This window comes from Procambarus clarkii, chromosome 71 (genome assembly GCF_040958095.1).
Source record: "Procambarus clarkii isolate CNS0578487 chromosome 71, FALCON_Pclarkii_2.0, whole genome shotgun sequence".
Lineage (NCBI taxonomy): Eukaryota > Metazoa > Arthropoda > Malacostraca > Decapoda > Cambaridae > Procambarus > Procambarus clarkii.
In genome coordinates, this window is record NC_091220.1 from 15,643,129 (window position 1) to 15,669,834 (window position 26,706).

Genomic DNA, 26,706 nt, shown 5'->3' on the forward strand with positions numbered 1-26,706 from the left:
AGGGTACACAATAAACTACCACTCACATCATGGGTATGGGTTGCACAAGAAACTATCGGAGAGCAGAGTATGGAAAGCAAAGTAAACAAAGATTCACACGATGAGAAAGGGTTCCACAATGTCCTATGACTCACAGGATGAGTATGAGGTGCATAATAAATTACCATTCATAGGATGAGTATGGGTTTCACAATAAACTAAAGGTAACAGGATGAGCATGGGTTGCACAAACTATTGGTAACAGGATGGGTATGGGTTGCACAATAAATTACTGTGCTAGGATGAGTGTGAGTAGGATATATATATAAACATATTGTGGTTTATAATTAAGTTCTTAATAGTGATCCTATCCTGCATCATAATTTACATAATATATATATATATATATATATATATATATATATATATATATATATATATATATATATATATATATATATATATATATATATATATATATATATATATATATATATATATATGTATATATATATAATTAGGAAGTAATGTTTATTTGGGTAAGTTGTCAGCTTATATGAACTAATAGCTAGTGTGGCTTGTATATGGGGTACATCCGGTGTCTTACCCTCGACGGTACCCTCCTTACCCTTATCCGCGGCGGTACCTTTATGGTCAGGAAGCCACGGATATTTACAATGGGGCTCGGTCAGTCAATATGATTCCTTTGACATCACTAAACTAACTCTTATGTATTCTGTTCTCGTATTGACAATTTGAATGACATCAAGAATATTTTGAATATCTTCTGATATAGATGGTGCTGTAGTTGATTGTTGTTCATGACAAGTCCAATGGGTCATTAGCATCGCTCAGATTAGTGGGAAGAAATTCTTGCTGCAACAATGTGTGTTCTCAGAGCTAACTAGGGTAACTAAAATACTTATTTCCTAAATAAATACTTTAATTGTAAATATTTGAAAATATATGGTATGTATCAGAATTTCTGACGATATAAAACATATTGTGGTTTATAATTAAGTTCTTAATAGTGATCCTATCCTGCATCATAATTTACATAATATCTACTTCTGTTTTGTGTATTAAAATGACTACTTTTTATATTAATTTCTTTCTGTAAATGATGATGATGATGATAAAGTTCAGTAAATGTAAGTAAGAACATAAGAATGAAGGTAACTGCAAAAGACTTATTGGCCCATACGAGGCAGCTCCTCGTATGGAGCTGCCTTTGATAAGTAATTACCAAAGAAGGCACCAAGCCGGGAAGGCTGTGTAGCACAATCAAATAAGTCAACTGCTCCTGAAGAGGACGGTATTACTTACAGTTTACTGAGATTAGTCTCACAAGTACCAGGTAATCCACTTTTAGTGTTGTACAGAATGAGTTTAAGTGAAGGAGTATTACCTGATGATTGGACAGTGTCATTGTTCCCATCCCCAAAGCACACTCAGATAATTATAGACCCATATCTCTAACATAATTTTGTCTATTAGCACAGTTTTCGGCGTGAATGCATTTTGGTTCTACAAGGTAGCCAACTCCATCAAAATATTAAATATGTACCCAACTCAATTAACGATTAATCAACCAATTACTCCATGGGATAACTTGGATCTAGCAGTTGATTTTGTAAATGCACCCAAGAAAGATAATGTACACTCTACATTATTAAAACAGTTAACACTGTGAAGCATCACTGAAAGTACTCAGAATATGGGTAACGATGTGTATCAGTGGTATACCGACGGTTCTGTAGAAGAAGGTGGACGATGTACCGGATGTGCATGTAATATATTTGAACAATCTTCTCTCTTACATACATGAATGAAGCGCTATGCTAAACTGTGTAATTACTATTTGAGTACTGGAACACTTGATGATATATTGAACTTGTACCCTAGATTGACGATGTAACGTATCAATTATACAATGAATGTATGTGATGTAACTCTATAACCTGAGCTTGTGAAAGCACCTTAATCACCTTCAGTGATTAAGTGCTTAATTGCACACTAGTTTCTCTATCAGTTATCTCACCTTGTCAGAGTAAAAGAGACAAATATATGTGTATGTATGTGTTCAGAATTCAATTTCACCTTTGTAAATGCACGTTAATGACACTATGTAAAAGACACATCGAACACTTTATGTAGGGCATACGTAAATCTGTGTATTTACGTATGTAGCTTAGCCTAGCATTTTAAAAACACTACAATCACCTTATGTGGTTGATTGTTCAATAAATCCCTGAACTATATGTTTAACAAATCTCTAACCCTATCAATGGAGTTAGTTTAGTTCTTATATTATGCACCCTATACCCATCTTGTGGGCGGTAGTGGAAAGGGTTAGAGTCCATGGCGGACTGAAGAAAATGTATATATGATGGTTAGCATTGTTAATGTGTGGCCACGTCTGTGGTAGAAAATAATACAAAAAAATCAAATAAAGGTATTATTGAAACTTTATACGAAAACATTAAATCCTAAATATATCTTTAATATTATACTTGAAATATGGTATACTTTGCTCTCTCCATCGTACTTCTGCACCTGCTGGCAAGTGGTTCGGTGCAGTGTGCAGGTGATGTTCATTACTGGGTGAGCTGGCAAGTGGTGCTCACCTGCCAGCTCACCCAACGAAAATTTGGTTTTTAATACACTTACACATTTATTGGGTCTTTCCTTCACCTTCATTCAAGCACTAGGGTATTACAGTAAGTGTTTTAATTATAATATTTATTAACGTTATTATTTTTAATTTTTATTATTATTAGTATTATTATTAACAGGAGAGGAGTGTGTGTGTGTGTGTGTGGGGGGGGGGGGTAAAATGGTACACATGTCCACATCCCAATGCCCGCCCTTCCAGGACTGGGGGTGCGGGGGTGTACAATAAACTATACCCACATCCGGCGGCAGCTTGTCGAAGGCGGAAGTGTAGCCTAGACAATTTGTCATGATAATTAGTGATGACTCTTATTTTGATTATGGGTCTGTAATCCAGTTAAGCTTTTATTCTTAATTTATATTACAATGCTGGTAAAATACACTTCTTGATGAGTATGGAGTACAAATGAACTCATTGTGTACCCAAGTTCAAGTTCAAGTATGTTTATTGAGATAAGCAATAAATAAATCTCAAAGGGATAGAGTAGCTTAGGCTATTTCAACCCCCCTCTAATTCAAGTCCCTCAAGGGGCGCACAAATACTGTGACTACAAATAGACAAATAACATTACAAGAATCCAAACAAGAATTGTGAACCCTATACTCACAGGATGAATATAGGGTACACAATAAACTACCACTCACATCATGGGTATGGGTTGCACAAGAAACTATCGCGTAGAGGATGAATATGGAGAGCAAAGTAAACAAAGATTCACACGATGAGAAAGGGTTTCGCAATGTCCTATGACTCACAGAATGAGTATTAGCTGCACAATAAACTACAGGTCACAGGATAAGTATGGGTTGCACAATAAATTACAGGTCACAGGATGGGTATGGGCTGCACAAACTACCGGTAACAGGATGAGTATGGGATGCACAATAAATTACGGGTCACAGGATGAGTATGGGTTGCACAAACTACTGGTAACAAGATGAGTATGGGATGCACAATAAATTACCGCACAGAGGATGAGTATAGGGTGCACAAACTGGTTGGGTAAATGGAAATGGTTGGGTACATTTCCTTTCACCTAATGCGACTATTCATGTGTCCGGACACCGGCGATTGTGTGGTATTGGCTATTTATTTAACCATAACTTTGCATTCATTTAATAATTATATTAAGATATGTTTTCCTTGAAATGTAGTTACATTATCGTCTACATGGCTTTATTCTGACATAAAGACCTATGGCGTTACTTTGCATATATGCAAAGTAATTATAAAATTGATTGGCTTGTGTGGAGGCCTTCACACTCCCTGAGCGAGCCATCAAGTAACTATAAAAAGGCATATATCTTAACTTTCAATTCAGTTATATTTATGCCAAAGTATTAACATGCAGCTTATATTTATGTCTTTATGATGACATAGAAAACTTCGTTTATTACAATATCTAGATTAAATTAACATTGATCTTCGGAAGGTCATAGTTCCCATATCGGTAAGGAGAGCGTCGGCCATGAAGCCTTGTTTAAAGTATGAATATTTTTCCTCTCTAATAAGGTATAATCTCTGTGATGGATTCACAAAAACTATTTTATATCTGCCTTTCTGATAACATATACAAATATAATCTTTATTTGTGAATATTTGTTAATTAAGCAATATATCAGAGGGCGTGTAGGGTTCGGTGTTCAATGAACGAAAAGGACTGGATCACTGTGTACAGGAGGCTGATATGGCAGCAAACACTCTCCTGGCGACCATATTTCTTGGATAAGTCGCTCCACACAATTGTCGCTTGGACCGTCGACTTCCTATGGCGTCACCTCGCATATTTACGTCTCATTTCGTTATGAAATTATATTATTTCAGAGAAAAAATAGGTTTGATCATGTTCTACGTGTAGCACCAACATTATAGTAAGTAAATATACCATACTTCTTCATTACTTACGTAATGCTAATACGTTTTGGGTAGTTTTGGCCTGATTTGGGATGATTGGGGTAATTCTATGGACCCATTGATACTGTGTAATTTGTGACAATGGTGCACCACTGCACATGCCATAGCACCCAAGATTATTGCAACTTTCTTTGTTCAAGATTGGAGTCGTCTTTAGTGCAGACACCAAAACACTACTGCACTATTTTGCTTGGGTGAAACTAAGGCATTGGGCAGTTTCAGCAAATTCTCATTGAAACAGCTTTACTTAAAGAAATGGCAACATTTGCTGCAGAATGCATTTTAATAAGTCATATACTTTCCAACTTCACACCTGCATCCACATTTGTTGCTTTGTGGTAACAAGCCAAGAGTTGTGTTAATTACAAATTTAATAGGCCAAATTGCTCACTAATCCAGTATTTCTGTCCTTTCTGCTTTGTCTATGGAAAGATGGCCAATTTTTATAATAAATAAATAAATAAATGTTTATTCAGGTAAGGTACATACATACAAGAGATTTTTACAAAAATTGCTAGGTTTATAGATTCCGTTATCTTGAGATGATTTCGGGGCTTTAGTGTCCCCGTGGCCCGGTCCTCGACCAGGCCTCCACCCCCAGGAAGCTGCCCGTGACAGCTGACTAACACCCAGGTACCTATTTTACTGCTAGGTAACAGGGGCATAGGGTGAAAGAAACTCTGCCCATTGTTTCTCGCCGGCGCCTGGGATCGAACCCAGGACCACAGGATCACAAGTCCAGCGTGCTGTCCACTCGGCCGACTGGCTCCCCAGATTTATTTATTTATTTATTTATTTATTTATTTATATATATAAAAGAAGGTACATTGGGTTTGTGAGAATACATTGGATAGTACAGTATTTACATTCTTGTAAAGCCACTAGTACGCGCAGCGTTTCGGGCAGGTCCTTAATCTAGCAGATAATTTTAAGTAGGTAATTTCTATCAGAATTGATAAATGATAAAGATACATTGCAAGAGAAAAATGAGATGAGAGAGCTTAGTAAGTATATTAAAGCACATTGTTATATTAGATAGAGCTGGTACATACAATGCCTCAAGCCACTATTACGTAAAGCATTTTGGGCAGCGTTTTTAGTAAAGATTCATGCACCCAATGCTGACTACACTGGGTGCAGCAACTACAAATGTTTTGTAAAATTAACAAAAGAATATTAGCAACAACTAATATTCATTGGTTTAATTTTTGAAGTATATACACTATGCTTATCTAAATATAAATGTATGTAGATAAATTGCATGAAGGCAAATCAGGCTTAATGGTCACGGCTTTATTTTAATTAAGCACTTCTGTAAAAAATTGATGTAAATAAATGTCCTAATTCATTTATAAAGTTTATTAAACTAATGTTTCTCACATTAATGAACAATTCAGCCAAACTCCAACTATCACAATTTCTCTTAACATTAGTGCACAGTTAAGTAAAAAGTAAAGTGTTTGAAGGTTAATACAAACATTGGACTCAAGAGCTGCATCTCCCTGGTACATTAATCATCCACTTAAGACAACTTCAGTCTTCTACACTATATAGTTGCTTATATCAAACTTTCATGCGATATTTACAGAACTATTAACTCCATTTAAGACAGTCTCAGTGGGCACAATATCCATGTGAGGCATTGGTTTGATGTTGAATGAAGAGCATCTATGTTGATCCAGCATTGTATTGCCCCCAATACAATGCTAGATCAATATCCAATGCCCCCCATTGGATATTGCCCCCAATTGCACTGGAATTGATTTTCACAATGTACTAATAAAAGCTGCTACTCCTAAAGGAGCTTTGCAACAAGTGTATAAAATGTAGCACAGTAACTATGAAAGTTTGCGTCACTTGCATTAATGATATGCAAGATTGTCAACATTTTTGGTAGCTTAATAAATGCTAAATTATATACATTTCCTATACAGACTTCAATGCTCTGATTGGTTTATATCACAAAATGAGAATCTGCTCAGTACCATTTTGATTTATAGTACCAGTACATTATAATGTTTTAATATAATATGAATACTCAATCGTTTCATCTGGAAGTGTTTAATTCTCTACTAATATAAAATTACACTTTCACAATTTTTGTTTTTCGAGTAAGTCTCCACTCGCACAATTTGCAAAGAGCAAAGTTTTTCTTTGTCAATAAAATATTTTGCACACTGAGTTTATTGGGCTCAATATATTGAGGTAATTTTATGAACCCATTGGGATCAGACGAGAAGTCTTCACAGCAATGAGCGAGTTCGAGGTAACAACTTTCTTAAAAACGAAAGTTATCACTTTGCGGTACAAGGGCGTCTTCAAAAAACTTTGACTAATTTATTTATTTTCTTTAATCGAGCATCACAATAGTATTTTCCCCCCTTGCATTTCACTTTGAATTGTTACTTTTCAGTCTTGGTTTTAGAGCTTGTCCGTTACACTTGAATCAATAGTTTTTTAAGGTAATACACTTTGTTTCGAGTCTGATTTGCAAAGTTCAAGCTTATCTGTGTCCTTACGTTGCCGATGTTTCTTTTGAATGAGATCTTGTGGATGTGGCATGAAGTATCGTAATTTCTCCCAAAATTTAGCATCGCCCCACTTAACATAAGTCTTCATGGAGATATAAAGTTGAAGTTTTTCATCAAGTTCACTTTCTGATGGAATCTGAAAGAAAAAATTGACTATAATACATGTTGTGGGGGAGGAATACTAGGCATACATCACCACCGAGATGTAGTCTGTTGCACAGCTAAGAATTATTTTGGCAACACCATTGAAAGAACACATTAGTTTAAAAATAAGTTACCAAATTTTAATGTATCAAAATAGATGAATAAATATACATATATATATATATATACACATGTGCACGTATGTGTGCATACGTAAGTACATTTGTAGATGGGGAAAAAAATAATCTTCCATTTCATGTAGGCAAGCTATATAATAGTTAATAAAATGCCACTTTCTGATCGTGTCGCTTTGTTCCTGGGCCCATTCCACTGGCCTGATTTTTTTCCCCTATGCCCTTTTTCCTGGGGATGCTGAGAGACAAGTGGAAGGACTGGCTAGCTATGTACGTGACTAATGCCAACCGGTGGTGGCAGAAGCCAGGACACTAACAAGGGGGGTAATTTTAAAAAGCAGCATAGCAATGCACAAGTTTACTTAAAAGTATATTTTAAGGGAGGTATTTGATAACCAAAAAGAGCTCGGCAGAAAACTGCCCTCAGATCAGCTTGACATCACACATATCTTGAGGTTATCTTGAGATGATTTCGGGGCTTTTTTTAGTGTCCCCGCGGCCCGGTCCTCGACCAGGCCTCCACCCCCAGGAAGCAGTCCGTGACAGCTGACTAACACCCAGGTACCTATTTTACTGCTAGGTAACAGGGGCATAGGGTGAAAGAAATTCTGCCCATTGTTTCTCGCCGGCGCCCGGGATCAACCCCGGGACCACAGGATCACAAGTCCAGCATGCTGTCCGCTCGGCCGACCAACTCTCTGCACATCTGCAAGCCCATTGAAAGAACCCTACGGGAGGGAATCATTCACCCTCTTTCAGTGAACAATCTTGTAAAATCAACACGTGGGCTTTGTTAAAAACAGATCCTGCCTTACAAACCTGCTCACATTTTTGGAAATGGTAATTAGCTACTCAAAGGGCTTCAGGTCGATGTAAATGGGAACGAGTGAGTGACTGGAGAAATGTGGCGAGTGGGGTACAACAGGGGTCCATTGAGGCCAACCCTTTGTATTATATCCATATATGACATGAGAATATTACAAACCACATCATCAAATTTGCATATGTATAATTTGCAAGACTGCCAAATGTTTTTTAATATCAACAAATGCATGACCTGTAGCGAGTAGATTATCCCAATAATATACTCGCTCTAAATGCTTTGTTAATATTCCTGTCAACCTTTGGAGATGAATGAGGTGAGGCGTTGCCCGGACAACACGGTGAGGCGTTGCCCGGGCATATAAGCAGCAGGATAGCAAACATTAACCAGAGTCTACTTTCAAGTGTGGTCTAGAGCAGACACTTGTGAGATACTGTACCGACGCTCAGTGCGCTCAACTCACACCAAAGTATCACCGGTGTACTTCTGTATATTCGACCAAATATATATATAGTATCTTAGTGTCCGTGTTTATTTGTCACCATACTTTACGTAACAATAGAACCGTTACAGACCTTTTTATATGGGGCATAGTAACCCACTCCAACTACTAAATTATTAAAATTCCAATACAGCAAATTGATGAAGAAAAGGTCCTCGGAGCCAAAATCCATGATCCACTGAAAGTTGCACAACAGGTAGGAGCAGCAGTCAAAAAAGCTAACCAAACCCCTGGAATAATCAAGGGTACCCTTGACTAAGGAAAAGGTAGTAATTCAGTTGTATAACTCTCTGGTGTGTCCCCATTTGGATTACTGTATCCAAGCATGGAGGACATAGCTGTTCCGGAGAAAACGCAGCACCGGGCAACAAAAATTATCCCATAGCTAAGTCAACTCTCAGGAATGGTTGAGGGCTACAGGACTTAACAACACTGCAAACCAAGCATGACAGGGCAGATCTCATTGAAACTTACAACACTGAACAATTTGGAGGATATTGATCCAGAAAACCTCTTTCAAAAGGTCAGATGTAACACAAACGAGGAGCAATGGTTTCAAGCTCACCAAGCCACAATGTTCTGAGAACAGGAGATGCTTTTTCACCCACAATTTATTTATTTATATATATACAAGAAGGTACATTGGGATTGTGAGGATACATAGTATAGTAATTGCAATCTTGTAAAGCCACTAGTACGTGCAGCGTTTCGGGCAGGTCCTTAATCTAAGAAAATTTTAAGTAGGTAAATACTTGCAAAATTTTTAAAAAATGATAACAGTTACAAAGCAAGAAAAAAAAAATAAAAGATGAGAGAAAATTGTAGGTATATTAAGCACATAGGTAGCTCAGATTGATTGCAATGACAGCTTGAATGGTAGTTTAACAAAAATAAGTAGGCACAATACAGCATATGGCTAGCACATAAAAGAAGACAGCAATGAACACAATGATAAAGTTGTTTGGGTTAAGTACATAAAGGTTGGGAGATTGGGTAACACTAGATACAGAGCAAATTTAAAGTTCAGTGTAGGAAACTACGAAGATGAAATTAGGTACTTTTTTTTTTTTTTTTTTTTAAATGAGGCAAAAGTTTGACAGCTTTTCAATTCACTAGGGAGTGAGTTCCATAGACTAGGTCCCCTAATTTGCATAAGAGTGTTTACACAGATTAAGTTTGACCTCTGGGGATATCAAAGGGATATTTATTTCTGGTGTGGTGATAATGGGTCCTATTATATCTGTCCAGGGAGAGTTTCAGAACATGGTTTGCTTTTAAGAACAGAGTTTTGTAAATGTAGTTGACAAGAGAATGTGTGGAGGGAGTTAATATTTAGCAAGTTTAGGAATTTAAACAAGGGAGCCGAGTGTTGTCTGAAAGCAGAGTTTGTTATTATTCTGATAGCAGATTTTTGCTGGGTGATGATGGGCTTAAGGTGGTTTGCAGTGGTAGACCCCCATGCACAGATACCATAATTTAGATAGGGGTAGACTAGTGCATAATATAGTGAGAGGAGAGCTGAGTTAGGAACATAATATCTTATTTTAGAGAGTATACCAACGGTTTTAGAGACTTTCTTAGTTATGTGTTGAATGTGGGTGCTGAAGTCGAGTCTCTTGTCAAGGAATAGGCCAAGAAACTTGCCATCATTTTTATTACTGATGTTAATGTTGTCTATCTGTAGCTGAATTGCATTCGATGATTTGCTTCCAAATAAGATGTAGTAGGTCTTTTCTATGTTTAATGTTAGTTTGTTAGTTGACATGACCATTATAAACCCATGGAACTACCTACCCACCGAAGCCATAAATGCCAAAATGCTGTTAAATTTTAAAATCCAACTGAACAAGATTATCAGGGCAAATAGGGGGACCCTTAACAAGCCACAGGCATCCTGTCCTCATCGAGGCCACTACTATTATCAGTGTTGTTAAAGGGGTAACTGCATTATTCCGACTAATCAACAATTGACAATGTCCACTGCTTAAGGATTAAGCTAATCTGAGCATTAGGATTAAGAACCTGTCCAAAATGCTATGCATGCTAGTGGCTTTGCAAGAATGTGAGAACTCTTGTATGTATAAATAAAATAAAATAAAAATAATGTTGAAAACAGTAGCTTTTGCTTACCTTCCCATAAACAATAATAATAAGCCTATTGGTTCTATCTTGCAATGCCTGAGAATGAGCAGCCTTGAACTCTAATTGGCCCCAAACACTCTCGATGAAATTTGAAGAGAGCACAACAAGAGTCCGTCTACTGGCTTCCACACTTTGCAGTATCTGGTTTTGAATGTATTCTCCTGGTATCCAATCTCTATAATGCAGACAAACTCTGTACTTTGGATCACCTGATTCAAGCCCAGGAACCAATACCTTATTGACAAATTCTTCATCCTGTTGAAGAACAATAAACATTATTCAATTAACTGTACAAATATGTAAATTATACAACTCTTCAATATACAATTGGCATGTAAATTAGGCAGTAAAGAACTTAATTGAAAACCACAGATTCAGATTTATGAAAAGGTTTTTATGCTATTTTTAAGTGCACAAGTGAATGCATTACTACAGATAACCTGTGCCAATCCTTGAGTCTACTGCCTACTCAGCAGTGTATTGGGCTCTGCTACACCCTACAAATCTTGCATTCCATAAATATAACCAAAAATTTATTTATGAATAATTGCATATTCCAAGCATACTGGACTTTTAATGTGCTGCATTTGTGGCTGACAAATGGAGAAAGATTTACATATTAATGTTAACAATAAAATGTATAATATACTGTAGTGAGATGCCTTTGAAGACTAAACCGCACACCAGAAGATGAGGAGACGACAATGTTTTGGTCCGTCCTGAAGACAATCATTGGCATGTAAATTAGGCAGTAAAGAACTTAGTTGAAAACCACAGAATCAGATCAAGACAATCTACTTGATAATGGTCCAGGACGGACCGAAAAGTTGTCATCTCCTCATCTTCTGGTGTGAGATTTAGTCTTCATATCTTCAGCCACATTATTGTGACTCGTCGTCTGCATGCGAGATGCCTTTTTCTGGTGGGCCATAAAGTAGATCCCTCTAGCTATAGCACTGAGGCTGCCAAACTTTCAAAACCCATTCTGGCTTGGGAGTCAGGACCACAATCTTGTCGTTTCTATGAGGACAGGGGATGAGGTTAATCTCTCTGGGATGAGAGATTAACCACCAGGGGCCCATGGAAACAGGCCAGGGAGACAAATGGCTGCAGATAGAAGGTGAAACCCCCAGAAAGAATGCAGGGATAGAGTTCAGACAGACATCTGGCCATGGTTATGGAGGAAGATCCAGAACAGCCATTGCTGATCAAAATGCACCAGTGAAAACACAGGAAAGCCACTATGGGGCATAACTGAGCCACAAACTTGGGAAGAGGAGAAAATCCTGGCAACAAACAGAGGACTAGACCATCCTGGGAGAACAAATCCTCAGGCCTAACTAAAACAAGACTCTCCTACAAACCCCCCGAAAGACTTTGGGAGTCAGGGGTGGTGCCTACAACCCCTTGAACCCTTGCATGGCTCAAAACCATAAGGATCTCCTGCATAGAGCAACCAAGAGAAAGGATTCCCTCTCAGTAGTGCAGCCTCCTCATTGGAGAAAATGCAAAGAGCACACAAGCACGCCACAGCCCATCGAGCTACTTGAAGTCTGAAAAACATCAGGGCTATGAAAAGTGCGAGGCCACAGCCACTGTCACAATGGTTGAGGCCAACTGCCAGCACCATAGGGCACAGGTCTACTGTAAGTCTTATGAAGGACAGTCCTGCATCTATGGACAAAGATGTTGGCCACTGCAAGCAAGCCACATTGTCAAGTATAGAAACATGGGGAAACTAAAGCAACTGTAGCAACCACATTAGAGATAATGTGGCAACTACTTGAATTATTCTCAGGATATTCAACATTCTCAGAAGTTCTATTGAAACTACTTTAAAGGTTGCCGATACAACACCATAATCGCTAATGACACTTGCACTATAACCATTAACGATATCTGTAACAAACCCCTAGGGTTTCCACAAATCACTTGGGACAGCCAAAAGTAACCAGCAAGCTTTCCATGAGGCCAAATGATGACCAGCCTGCCAAGTGAGGAGCAAACTGTGTCCAACATAAGGTCAGGTGGATGAAGATATTAAAAGGTTGAGTGACAACACTACTCTAGTTTCAACTCCCAGACCAGATGTTACAAGCCTTGCTACAGAGCAGACAGCCACTCCCAGCATCATTCAAGCTCTACTCTCTCACCATCATTTGAGGTCTCTGCTCTTGCCCCTCCTTTGAGCTCTCCACCTCTGGCCTTCCTCAAGCTCTATGCTCTCTGCTTGATTCGAGCTCTCCTCTTCAGATCTTGTGCAAGCTCTCCGCTTCTGGCCATATTCATCACGATGTCTCACCTGACCCGGCCAGTAACGTGTAACAAGCATCCTCTATCTCAACCTGTCATGACACCATTGTACAATTTCTAATATCCAACTGCTGAAACCAATCTATATTATATAAACATAAAAAAAAACACCATACTCTTTGAATATCATCACCCAAAAATCATACAAGTTACACAACCATTCTGCGAATGTAACCAAATCTGAGATGAGAACCAGTGACCTGGACCATCATACAGACAAGCAGGCATGTAGTACATTAGCTATATGATCTGCTTCCTTTGCTTTTTTACTGTCAAAAGCTGGCTAGCAAGTAAGGGAACCTTTTCCCACAGTAGGAGCAAAATACAAAATCAACATACTGTATTTAGCTTAAGCGTGAAGCAAACTATGGATCCTGCCAAGGGTTCCATGCTTCCAATCTGGGACCAGACAACTGAGGGGGAAAGGCTAGCCGGAGCCTCAGGTGACCTGGGCTGCAACTTAGTGACAATTAGGTGCATTTTACCCCACAACGATGACCATTTGCCATGTTACCTCCAAGTATCTAATTTCTTGTACCTGGTGGGGTAATTTCTTGTACCTCGTGGGGTAATTTTTGTACCTGGTGGGGCAATTTCTTGGTTTGGATTAAACTCTGATCCCCCTAAGCTCCAGTTGCATCGCAGAGAGCCAGATTCTGGTCTTGGCTTCCGGCAAGCAAAGGTGGGTCTTTGAGAGCCGGTGTAACTTCCTACAGCTTGGCTAGACTACCATTTAGTTCGAGACACTACAAAATGATGAACAATTCTACCTGCCAGGATGCTGATAAGTGTTAATGAATTGATTTTTTTTTTACAACAAAATTTAAGAAACCATAAAACTATCATTCAATTACATGCTCTAAGGCAGTGGTTTCAAATCTCTTTACGGTCATTACCCTTTTTTCCCATAGCCTCCTCATTAATGGCTCCCTACACTCAATATTAAATTATTTTTACCATCCTGTGAGCTCCCTTCACCTGGTGGTTATTTCCCCGCTTTCCTTTGATATTGTAACCTGTAGACTACCTCAAATTATGGCCCCTTACATAATGCAGAAAAGTTTCCCCAGGGGGCATTGGCCCCTAGTTTGGGAACTAGTGCTCTAAAGCCACAAATTTGTAATTGTAAGACTATCTTTATTTTGTTCCCTCCTAATATCTTATTTTGTAAAATCTCTTATGTATGTACCTTACCTGAATAAACATTTATTTATTTATTTATTTATTTATTTTATCTTCATTTGTAATAATAATACATAACCACTGAACAGATATTACGTTAGAAACCTTGCAAATCTTATTAACTCAACAATGAATATCTTATTAATAGCAAAACTATATTAGTACTTTAATAGATGTGTTGGTTCATGCACCTTGTGAGAGTAACTGATGAAGGCATCATACTTCTTGTCAGCATCCATCTCATCTTCAGTGATGGCCCACAAACACAAGCGGTGTGTGAATAACCACACTTTAATTCCCTGCTTGTATTTGTAAAAACTCACTGTCCCTGTAAGTAACAAATTTATGGTCAATACACATTCACATGACTGTTCCCAATTGGTGCTCTTCGTTTTCGACTAAATTTCAAGTTGCACCGATTCATGGGAAAATATTTCCTAAGCTTTTGGACAACAAAATGTCTTGAAATTGGGAGAAAATGGTTACAAAATATTTACTTCTTACTAATGAATTTCAAGTTATACAATACACATTCTGTTTTGAGAAATCCTGTGGTATCTAATAAATGCAGCTGCTGTAACTATTATACATGAGACCTCAGTCCTGTATACAAAATACTAATGCGCTCAAAATAAAAATATTTTACCAAGCTCGTACTGTACTAGAAAAAAGTGATACTGTATTTGTTCCAAGTATTTCTTAAGAATATTAAATGCAACACTTATTAAATTCAAAATATTTTTGCAGATTAGTACAGCTATAAAGGGGATCTAAACAAGGTTGTAAATACAGTATACAATATCGCCACAAAACATATTTCAAAACAATGGACACAAACTGGAGAAGTTTAGATTTAGAAAAGACCTAGGTAAATACTGGTTTGCAAATGGGGTTGTTCATTTATGGAACTAATAACCAGGAAACATGAGACATGGAATCAATAGATTGTTTCAGGCATAGGTTAGACATATACCCTATATTAACGACTTTAGGTAGGTGTAAGTAGTTGCCTTATAGGAACCAATAAGTCTTTTTGCAGTTCCCTTTACTCTCATGCTCTTATCATGCACACACTTTGACATTCAGTACCTTCCTCCCTTGGGTAAAAGTGACCATGTCTTTTTGGGAATAAAGTATGCAATGCGTTATAAGCTGGAAGAAAATAAGGAGGTTGAAGCAGTTGAAAAACCAGACTTCAGGAGAGGACATTATGGTGACCTTAGAAATTTTTTTAGTGAGTATAATTGGACAGACTTGATGCTAGGCAAGGAAGTGAATGAGATGTATGGCAAGTTTTGTGAAATATATGATAAAGGCACAAAAAAATTTATACCAAAACAGAGATGCAGGACCAGAAAACAGGATTGGTTCGACAGAAATTGTGAGAGGGCAAGAGACCAAAAGACACAAAAATGGAATCAGTATAGGAAGAGGCCAAACCCCCAAACATACCAGCGATACAAAGATGCGAGAAACAATTATACAGCAGTAAGGAGAGAGGCAGAAAGAAATTTTGAAAAAGGGATAGCAGATAAATGTAAAACAGAACCGGGCCTATTCTACAAATTCATAAACAACAAATTGCAGGTAAAGGATAATATCCAGAGGTTGGAAATGGGAAACAGATTCACGGAAAATGAAAAGGAAATGTGTGAAACATTAAATGAAAAGTTCCAAAGTGTGTTTGTACAAAATGAAATCTTCAGAGAACCAGACACAATAAGAATTCCAGAGAACAACATAGAGCGGATAGAGGTGTCTAGAGATGAAGTGGAAAATATGCTAAAGGAGCTCGGGAGGAACAAAGCAGCTGGCCCAGATGGCGTTTCACCATGGGTTCTGAGAGAATGTGCATCTGAGCTCAGCATTCCACTTCACCTGATCTTTCAGGCATCCCTGTGTACAGGAATCGTAGCAGACGTGTGGAAACAGGCTAACATAGTTCCAATCTACAAAAGTGGCAGCAGGGAAGACCCCCTCAATTATAGACCTGTATCATTGACAAGTGTAATAGTGAAAGTATTGGAAAAGCTAATCAAAACTAAATGGGTAGAACACCTGGAGAGAAATGATATAATATCAGACAGACAGTATGGTTTTCGATCAGGAAGATCCTGTGTATCGAATGTACTCAGTTTCTATGATCGGGCCACAGAGATATTACAGGAAAGAGATGGCTGGGTTGACTGCATCTATCTGGACCTAAAAAAGGCTTTCGACAGAGTTCCACATAAGAGGTTGTTCTGGAAACTGGAAAATATTGGAGGGGTGACAGGTAAGCTTCTATCATGGATGAAAAATTTTCTGACTGATAGAAAAATGAGGGCAGTAATCAGAGGCAATGTATCGGAATGGAGAAATGTCACAAGTGGAGTACCACAGGGTTCAGTTCTTGCACCAGTGATGTTTATTGTGTACATAAATGATCTACCAGTTGGTATACAGAATTATATGAACATGTTTGCTGATGATGCTAAGATAATAGGAAGGATAAGAAATTTAGATGATTGTCATGCCCTTCAAGAAGACCTGGACAAAATAAGTATATGGAGCACCACTTGGCAAATGGAATTTAATGTTAATAAATGTCATGTTATGGAATGTGGAATAGGAGAACATAGACCCCACACAACCTATATATTATGTGAGAAATCTTTAAAGAATTCTGATAAAGAAAGAGATCTAGGAGTGGTTCTAGATAGAAAACTATCACCTGAGGACCACATTAAGAATATTGTGCAAGGAGCCTATGCAATGCTTTCTAACTTCAGAATTGCATTTAAATACATGGATGGCGATATACTAAAGAAGTTGTTCATGACTTTTGTTAGGCCAAAGCTAGAATATGCAGCTGTTGTGTGGTGCCCATATCTTAAGAAGCACATCAACAAACTGGAAAAGGTGCAAAGACATGCTACTAAGTGGCTCCCAGAACTGAAGGGCAAGAGCTACGAGGAGAGGTTAGAAGCATTAAATATGCCAAAACTAGAAGACAGAAGAAAAAGAGGTGATATGATCACTACGTACAAAATAGTAACAGGAATTGATAAAATCGACAGGGAAGACTTCCTGAGACCTGGAACTTCAAGAACAAGAGGCCATAGATTTAAACTAGCTAAACACAGATGCCGAAGAAATATAAGAAAATTCACCTTCGCAAATAGAGTGGTAGACGGTTGGAACAAGTTAAGTGAGAAGGTGGTGGAGGCCAAGACCGTCAGTAGTTTCAAAGCGTTATATGACAAAGAGTGCTGGGAAGACGGGACACCACGAGCGTAGCTCTCATCCTGTAACTACACTTAGGTAATTACACTTAGGTAATTACACAGATTTAACTTAAAAAAATGCCTCGCACTATATTATAGTGTTCATGTACAGTGCCTGTAACACGTTATTAAACTGTAAGTAACTTACCCAGTACAGCAAACAATATAAGGAATATCAAGATGGCAACAATAGTGACCACCACCATTGGCTGCATGAAGAAAGGACACAGGCGATGTTCACTGATGTTCATCACAGACTCGTCTTCGTTGTTGCATCGGATATCATCAAAGTCATCAACCTGGTAATAAGCACAGGCATCAATTTGCTGCTGCTGTCAGAGGTCATGCTTAGGGCATATTGTCTACACACTCACAACTTTGAGAAGCACCACATTTAGTAATATTAACAAATAAACATTTCCTTTACATGGTGCTGGGCACGATCCTCCACCCTCTTATTATCAATATGAGAAACAATACGGTGTACTGTACCAGTACCCTGTATTCTAAACATTGCCCGAAACGCTGCGCGTACTAGTGGCTTTACAAGATTGTAAATACTATGCTATGTACTCTCTCTAACCCAATGTACCTTCTTGTATATAAATAAATAAATAAATAAACATTCATTCTTCTGAGCCATTGTTCAGTGCTATGATGTTATTGTGACACTAATGGAGTTAATACAGTGTAATTATATATGCAAACTTTCTCTTTATAAATGCAAACTTTCTCTTTATAAATGCAAAACAATTTATAAATAAAGCTTTTGGTTTGATTTGACTGAACTAAACTTCAATTTTTTTTGGCAGGCAGATTAATCATTTTATAAGATCCCCCCCCCCCCCAGACAGAGAGGAGCGTTTTTGATGATGGCTGCACTTTAGGGGCTAAACATTGTGTAAAATACAGCATTAAAAACAAAACTAGAGTTCTGAATAACCATATACATTAATTACAGTAAGGTTGTAATTACAGTACATATTACCTTTCGTGATGGAACATGTAGGAAGTTCAGGAAGCTGATGATACCACAGCTACATCTCCAGGGATTATTCCCGAGGCTGAGATACATATCGGTTACATTAAAGAACTCTAAGGTGGATTCTGGTAGAGACGTGAGATTATTCCATCGTACATCCAAAACTTTCAGTCTTTCTGGAAAATAAGACTCATTGATAAAGGACAACTTGTTGTTTGGTAGTGTTAAGTTGACAAGTCTTGAATACAATGGATCTTGAAGTCCAGATAAACTTGTGATACTGTTATTCCTCATATCTAAGGTGATAGAATAACTTAAATTTGCCGGCAAGTAATGATTAACTTCAAATGTTGGCAGTTCTTTTAAATCTTGATAAGAACAATCAATTATAAACATCTTGTCATGTGGACGCCAATAACATGTACAGTTGTCACAAGGATCTTCCCATTGACAAGTTAACATTTGTGTATCAATGTCCAATACGTTTTGAGCGTCTCCTTCGGAATTTCTACACGATACTTTATCTATATCCATTACTCTGATTTTGAAAAAATCCCCTTCTTTTAGTCGTTTTCCTTGAACCATTCTTGCAAATTCATAAAGCATGCAATTGCACATAAGATCATTTCCCTCAAGAGACACATCAACTGACTTTGACTTCTCTACTGAACTCAATATTGTGTCCAAAGCAGTCATATCTATTAATTTTATGTTATTGTTTTTCAAATTCAATTTGACAGAATCATTCAAAAAATGTAGTGAAGATACCTCCACTTCCTGGATCATATTTCCAGATAAATCAACAGACTGAAGTTTCAGAAACACTGCATTGAACGAATGAGGAATATTTTCATATTTATTATCATTCAGAAATATATTTATTAAATTGGTTTGTTTAGTAAGTGGGAAGCCACCATTTTCAGTAAAATAATATGCCTCTGCAGTAGACACATTTTGCAGAGAAGATGCAATCTTATTGTTGCCTAAATCCAAATCGGTCAACATTGATTGTGGATTAGGAAATGATGTGCTTTTCAAGATTTCCAGCAGATTGTAATTTAAATAAAGCTTTTTCAAGGATTGGCATTTTTGAAAAGCTGTGTCTGGTAGATCTGAAAGTTGATTATTTCCCAAGTAAAGTGTCTCGAGTTCTATAAGATTATCAAAGGTCCCCAATCCCAGATCACTCAGTAGGTTTGAACTGAGGTCTATAGTCTTGATTGCTGTCATATCAGAAAATATTCCTCCAGGCAAACTTTTCAGTTTATTTCCATGAAGATTTAGACTTTTCATATTCCTTAGTCCCTTAAACAAATTTTCCTGAATGCTAGTAATGTAATTATTACTTAAATCCAGATCATCAAGGAGGAGGGTGTTTCTAAATAGCTCTGAACGAATTTCACTCAAACTGTTATTTTGCAGACTTATGTTAGTAAGCTTTGTTAAATTTGTATACAAGCCCACGGGAAGACTTATAAAGCTATTATTTGACAGATCGACTTCTGTTAGGTCTGGTGTGTTTGAGAGTAAGAATTCTGGGACTGTATCCAAGTTACTGCCAATCAATTTTAAAGATTTCAATTTTGGAGTGGCAATAAATATATTTTCTGGAACTTTTGTAAATCCATTTTCTCTCATTTCGAGAAATTTCAAATTACTCAGACCCTGTAGGTGCCAATGTTCCAAGTTGCGTCCAGGCTCTTGGCCCTCGCCAATCAATTTCAGTGAGGTAATATTTTCAGGCTGTACACCAACTTTATGTACAACCTCGCCAAATGGCACACTTGACAGAGGACATCCATGGAACTCTATTTCAGATACCATAGGAAAGCTACAATCTTCGATGAATGAATAGTTAATTGTTTTCACCGACTTTAGGCACTGCAACTGAAGAATTCCATTTGGCAATAACTTCACTGTATATTGTTCTTGGCTTTTTGAATTGGGGCATGTCATACTGTTGGAATATATTTCACACTGTCCACAAGATAAAGAAATACTGGTCCCGCCCGCCGCCCAGCTCCAGAGTAGGAAGGCGGGCAGGAACATCCATGATGGCATGGTGGTCAGGTGCAGTCAGCTTGGATAGGGTTGGTCATCAGTCTTCATTCGAACGAACCTCATTGCCACAGCCTGAAAAAATATTACTGTGATAACTACCATAAGGGCATGCATGGAATAAATAATCAATCAATAAGCAAGTGGTAATGAACAAATCCACAAGGGTCGTGACGAGGGTTCGAACCTACGTCTGAGAGGAACCCAGACGCTGCCTTAATCGACTGAGCTACGACATCGTAAAAGAATTGCAACCGGGAAATCATCCTGATTTACCCTTGTGGATTTGTTCATTTGATGCATCATGCTATTGTGATTTCTGTGTGTAAGCAAGTTGTAAGTTTTAAAATAGAGTACATACTGTATACTGACCATGTACACTCAAATAAGAATATATGCTACAATACTATAAAAATAGTGCTGAATGTAATGAAATACTCTTTATTGGTGGGCTCCCAGTAGCTCCGTGAATTAAGTCTTTTACCACCACCAGGACTCTGACTCCCATTCATAGCGGTTCGTCTAATTACCCAAAACTTCCTAGCATTACACAAATAATGCTAAGAAATGATATATTTACTCACTATAATGTTGGTGCTGAATGTAGAGCATGAAAAAACATATCGTTATTCAAACTATCATTTTATAACAATTAGACGGAACTAATTGGCAGGTGACTCCATAGGAAGTCGGCGATCCAAGGTAGAATGTTGTGGAGTGACTTATATGAGATATATTGTTGCCTGGAGGTCAGGTGAGTTACAGGAGGCTGATGTGTCATCACACACTCTCCAGGCAACAATATATCTTGGATAAGTTGCTCCACAACATTGTTGCTTGGATCGTCGACTTCCTATGGCATCACCTGCCACTTAATTTCCAACTAATTTCGTTATAAAATTATATTATTTCAGAGTAACTATGTAATTTTCTATATTGTACATTCAGCACCAACATTATAGTGAGTAAATATATCATATTTGTTCCTTATTTACAGGATGCTAGGAGGCTTTGCGTAGCTTTGGGTAGACGGATCACTCCACCTGCTTCCCACCAGAGAACTAGTTAGTTTAATTAATTAGTTTAATATGACCTCAGAACAATTACATAGTCAATAAAGAGTTCAGGAACTGGAGCCCCCAATGATCATTAAGCTAAGTAATTTACATTTGTAGAGATCTAGTTACAAACTATAATTTAATTGGTCTCTTATTGACAGTATCTGCGAACACACGCAGGCACCACGTGCGCACATACAGCCATAATACATGCACGGCCTAAACGCACTAACACACCCGCGTGTGTACCCGCATCCACGATTAGGCACAAATCAAGAGTGAATGCATGACGACGGCGTTTTCAAAGCAGCATATATACCCGGAAGTCTAACTTCAGTCAGGCAGTTCTTGAGAAGACGGCGGGAGAACGCTTTGACAAAGTTCTAATACTTCACAAATGAAATACGGATCACAGATGTATAATTTATTTTGTACGTCAACCGTGTCGACACGTGTCCAACCACCCAATATCGTAAATAGTTACACACTACATCAATTACAGCTAATCTAAAGGTGGTTTAATAATCTACGTATCTTGTAACATACTAGTTCGCTATATCATATTGTTAGCGAGTTGAAAATAAAATTAGTTCGCCCACCACAACGGCCCTATTTATTAAAAGACGATTAAGGGGTCTCCATTAGTGTATGTATAATGCAAGTGTCCTTCCAACCTCAAAAAAGGCACGCTGGTATAGTAGTCTGCAAGGGACGATACGTATATCTTTCAACTATGGTGTCTTTGAGGGGGGGGGCTGATTGATTGATTGATGAAGATTAAGCCACCCAAAAGGTGGCACGGGCGTGAATAGCCCGTAAATGGTGGCCCTTTGGAGCCATTACCACACCCTACGTGTGTGTAAGGGGGGGGAGGGGAATACGTGTCGGAATATATACAGAAATCTGTTATGGTTGTTCAGAGCAATGAATTTTCAATTTAAGGTCATTATTATTTTTGACGAACATTAAATTCTCTCCCTTTTCTGAATTATAATATAATCTAAATGTAAATAATTAAGTATATTGGTCTTGAAAACTGAGTTTTCTTGGAAAGCGAATGAGTGACATTAATGCAAGGTTACCTTCTGGGAAAATTTTAACTCTAACATACTGAGCTCGCTCGCGCGCGATATTCTGGCATTTGTGTAGTTGCAGGATTGAGTTTCGGCTCAACTACACACCTTTCTAACATGTACCGTGATGCAATACCTCTTGACCATCTTGCCTTTATCCTTCTTATTCTACTTGATCAATCAACAGTGTTTTGGATCAAGTTATCACAAGGCCTCGACACCAATGGGGGATGTAGGAGGGCTAGTGTTGGGACGCCTACTCTACCGCTGGCTTCTCAGACGCGTTACACAATTGTTTGAGTTAACTTTGTTGAAGGTTAACCTCAAGACTATCTTTAAGGTGGACCTTCAAGAAAGCAATCAACCCCGTGGATGATTGCTTAATATTTCATTGATCTCTAACCCTGTCCCTGAAGGCGAGAAGAAAATGTATATACGCAGTTTATCACTGTAAATGTGTGGTCACGTCTGAGGTTGAAATGAAAAAGTAAAATAATGTATAAATACTCAATGTACAAGGTTCTTCGCGGATCAGATGGCTGTTCTGTGTTCATGGTATACGTTGACACCTTGGATAAACATCTGGGAAGGCTGAAGGAGCTGTTCTGATAACCTCAGGATCAATTTAGCCAAGCGAGATGATTGGCAGGACCTAGTTTATGTCTGTGGCGCAGACATAACCAGTTGACCAGGCGAGCCTGCACTGGTCAGCTACAAGGTATAGGATATTGATAATCCAACGATTGGTTCCTGCGACGGTGTTGGAACCAATATTATTGGCGTTTGCCTTTCCATTGGAGACTTTCGGCGCCGTGGGGGACGGGGGACCTGCTGCATGGGTAACAGCTTCTCCCCCGTATCAACCTACCCTGGCTTTGCGCCCTGGAGAGGCCACCCCAGACCGACAACCAGAGCCCAACTCCATAGTCTCCTGAGACTGATGGATGCCTACTACTATTATTACTAATCCAACCCAAAGGACGCTAAATGATTTATAAATACAACTGGCTATAGGAGGATACTTTAGGAAACTTTGGTCCAACTTCTTTATACTTGGAGAACCTCAATGACGAGTCTGTTCTCGAAGAATAAGACGTGAAGAAGTACTGCAAATTGTCAGGAAACAACGCACTCTCCTATCCTGCCTTAGCCAGATTTCAGTTCACCTTTTAGTTTCTATGTTGATGTGAGAAGCCTAACGTAGAAACTGCAGTTTAATGCAATAAACAAGAGGGGAATCTCAAGACTCGTATCGGACTACTTTAAGAAATTCCCGAAACACTGAAAATCCCATAATACATTCTATTCTAATTTTGGGCATGATGAGGCCTTTAAGTATTCAGATGAAGGAGGAGGTACATACTTCAAGTTTTAACCCCACCATAACCTCCATTATTTTATACACAAATTGTGTTGCCTCAATCTACGGTTGAGTAAATGAGGGACTGATGCCACTTAAAAGTTCAACGTGTTCATCCGTCACATTAGGGTGTCCCAAACGTTAACGCACATACTCCGTCGCTAACATATCCTGTTGGAGTATATCTCACATGAGGCTTCTGACACCATATATCATGCCTTGGTGTTATTATACTGCTCTGTGGAGAGTCAACTCTAACAATTTCCACCATGAAATACTGATAGGCAATATTTAATTTAATTTAGCATGTAAGTAATGAGGTTTACTGTCTATGCATTTAACGGCATACATATATATGATAAAAGACAGCACTCAACCCGACTCCGACGTCACTTCCGTCATCACGTGACGTCACAATTAACCGACGCAACAATAACTTCAACTCTACTATAATTCTATCTCAATCCCTCAAATCAATTTTTTTTGTTCATATGAAATTCGAGAGATTGAAGATAATACTGTACCCCCCCCCCCCCCCACAGTAAAGTGACAGCTGAGTGGACAGCGCTTCGTATTCGTAGTCCTAAGGTTCCGGGTTCGATCCCCGGTGGAGGCGGAGACAAATGGGCAGTTTCTTTCACCCTGATGCCCCCCTGTTACCTAGCAATAAACAGCTACCTGGGAGTTAGACAGCTGCTACGGGCTGCTTCCTGGGGGGGTGGTGTAACAAAAAGGAGGCCTGGTCGAGGACCGGGCCGCGGGGACGCTAAGCCCCGAAATAACCTCAAGATAACTAGAGTTAGGACGAGGCCAGTATGGAGGCAGGCGGCGTCCTGCAGATAGTGACGCCATGATAGTCAGTTCGCCGGAAGTTATTCAGCAGTTGTCACAGATAAATGACTTTCCTGTCGGTGAAAATAAAAATGCCGTTCACACGTGGTTATTATTTAACTTTTAAAGCGTTCGTAATTTTCTCAATTCATGATACTCTTTGAAAGACCTTGTGCTTCTGTTCTACTTTTTTTTGTTTATTTAAGAACAGAACACTAATAATTGTACTCAGGCCCTCATATATTAGCTGACAGATCATATAGTCAGTGATATAGGCCTAAGCTAATAAAATAAGTGAAAACTAATTATGAGATGACAGCCTACCAGAGAAAAATGAATACTAATAAGTTAGATTGAACAAAATAATTATCAGCCTGGAATATTACTTGAATATATCAATAAAAAGTTGCATAAGAATTACATAGTGAACCCCAGAGAAAGATGGTCTGTGTTGACAGGTTTGACGGGCATGGGGAGACCATTTTTTTTTTATTAATACATTAGGCACATCTGTATTTGTGAAGCTGCCCTAGACTATATGAAGGGGAGTACAGTGTGTCAAAAAGCTAGCTACGTGATGCTAAAAAATCCCCATCACACAGGATGGTTAGTCATACAGAGGCATGTGATAAGTAGTCTGCACTGTCAGACTCTGGGTGCATTATGAGGATATCATGAGCACAAGAGTGAATAAGAACATAAGAACATAAGAACAAAGGTAACTGCAGAAGGCCTATTGGCCCATACGAGGCAGCTCCTATTCTATAACCACCCAATCCCACTCATATACTTGTCCAACCCGTGCTTGAAACAATCGAGGGACCCCACCTCCACAATGTTACGCGGCAATTGGTTCCACAAATCAACAACCCTGTTACTGAACCAGTATTTACCCAAGTCTTTCCTAAATCTAAACTTATCCAATTTATATCCATTGTTTCGTGTTCTGTCCTGTGTTGATACTTTTAATACCCTATTAATATCCCCCCGGTTATGTCCATTCATCCACTTGTAAACCTCTATCATGTCACCCCTAACTCTTCGCCTTTCCAGTGAATGCAACTTAAGCTTTGTTAATCTTTCTTCATATGAAAGATTTCTAATTTGGGGAATAAGGCAGCAGTGATATTAAAAGTCCCCATCTCGCAGGATGGTTAGTCATACAGGGCCATATGTTTAATAGCCTGCACTGGCAAATTTTGGGTACACTGAAGATATCTTCAAGAATACGCGAGTGAATAAAGTAATTACAAAGCTCCAGGTACCTCATTCTAACTAGTCTGAAAGGTCTTATAACTGAGCACAAGAGGATGGATTCAGAAAATACTCTACCTAGCCTAGTCAATTTTATTCAAATCTAAACCGGCATCTTTCTGTTCAATTCAACTCGTCTTTAAAAGCATTAGTTATGCAAACACGAGTTAGGTGTAATTTTTTAATTGGCAAACCATTAACATGAAGCAACACAATAGCCAGTAATGGGTGGGGGGAGGCGGGGATTCGACCCCGGGCACACCAGTTCAGCGCCCTGCCCCCGGCTGGCCGTGGTCCACATGCCGCTTGCATGCACCACACATCCCGCCAGCTTTACCTTTGACCTATAATTAGCATTTGTTATGTTTCATGGCAGGTCGTGTAAATGCCTGCATCAACCTGTAGTTGGTGAGCTCCACTCCTTGGTAACAGACCTGTACTTTTAATTCACCCCTGGTAGCCTAACCGGCAAGAACCAGTACTGGG

General features: G+C 38.6%; 1 protein-coding gene across 1 annotated transcript in view; it reads right to left on the reverse strand.

Moving 5' to 3' along the window:
* Positions 1 to 5,911: 5,911 nt before the first annotated feature.
* LOC123745578 (protein toll) overlaps positions 5,912 to 26,706 on the reverse strand; it is a 32,037-nt gene continuing 11,242 nt past the window's right edge. The window contains exons 2-6 of the mRNA XM_045726247.2: positions 18,593 to 20,719; positions 17,753 to 17,903; positions 14,530 to 14,666; positions 10,832 to 11,098; positions 5,912 to 7,234 (exon numbers count right to left, since the gene is read on the reverse strand). Coding sequence (XP_045582203.1) covers positions 7,025 to 7,234; positions 10,832 to 11,098; positions 14,530 to 14,666; positions 17,753 to 17,903; positions 18,593 to 20,647 — 2,820 coding nt within the window. The 5' untranslated portion in view covers positions 20,648 to 20,719 and the 3' untranslated portion in view covers positions 5,912 to 7,024. The remainder of the gene's footprint in view (positions 7,235 to 10,831; positions 11,099 to 14,529; positions 14,667 to 17,752; positions 17,904 to 18,592; positions 20,720 to 26,706) is intronic.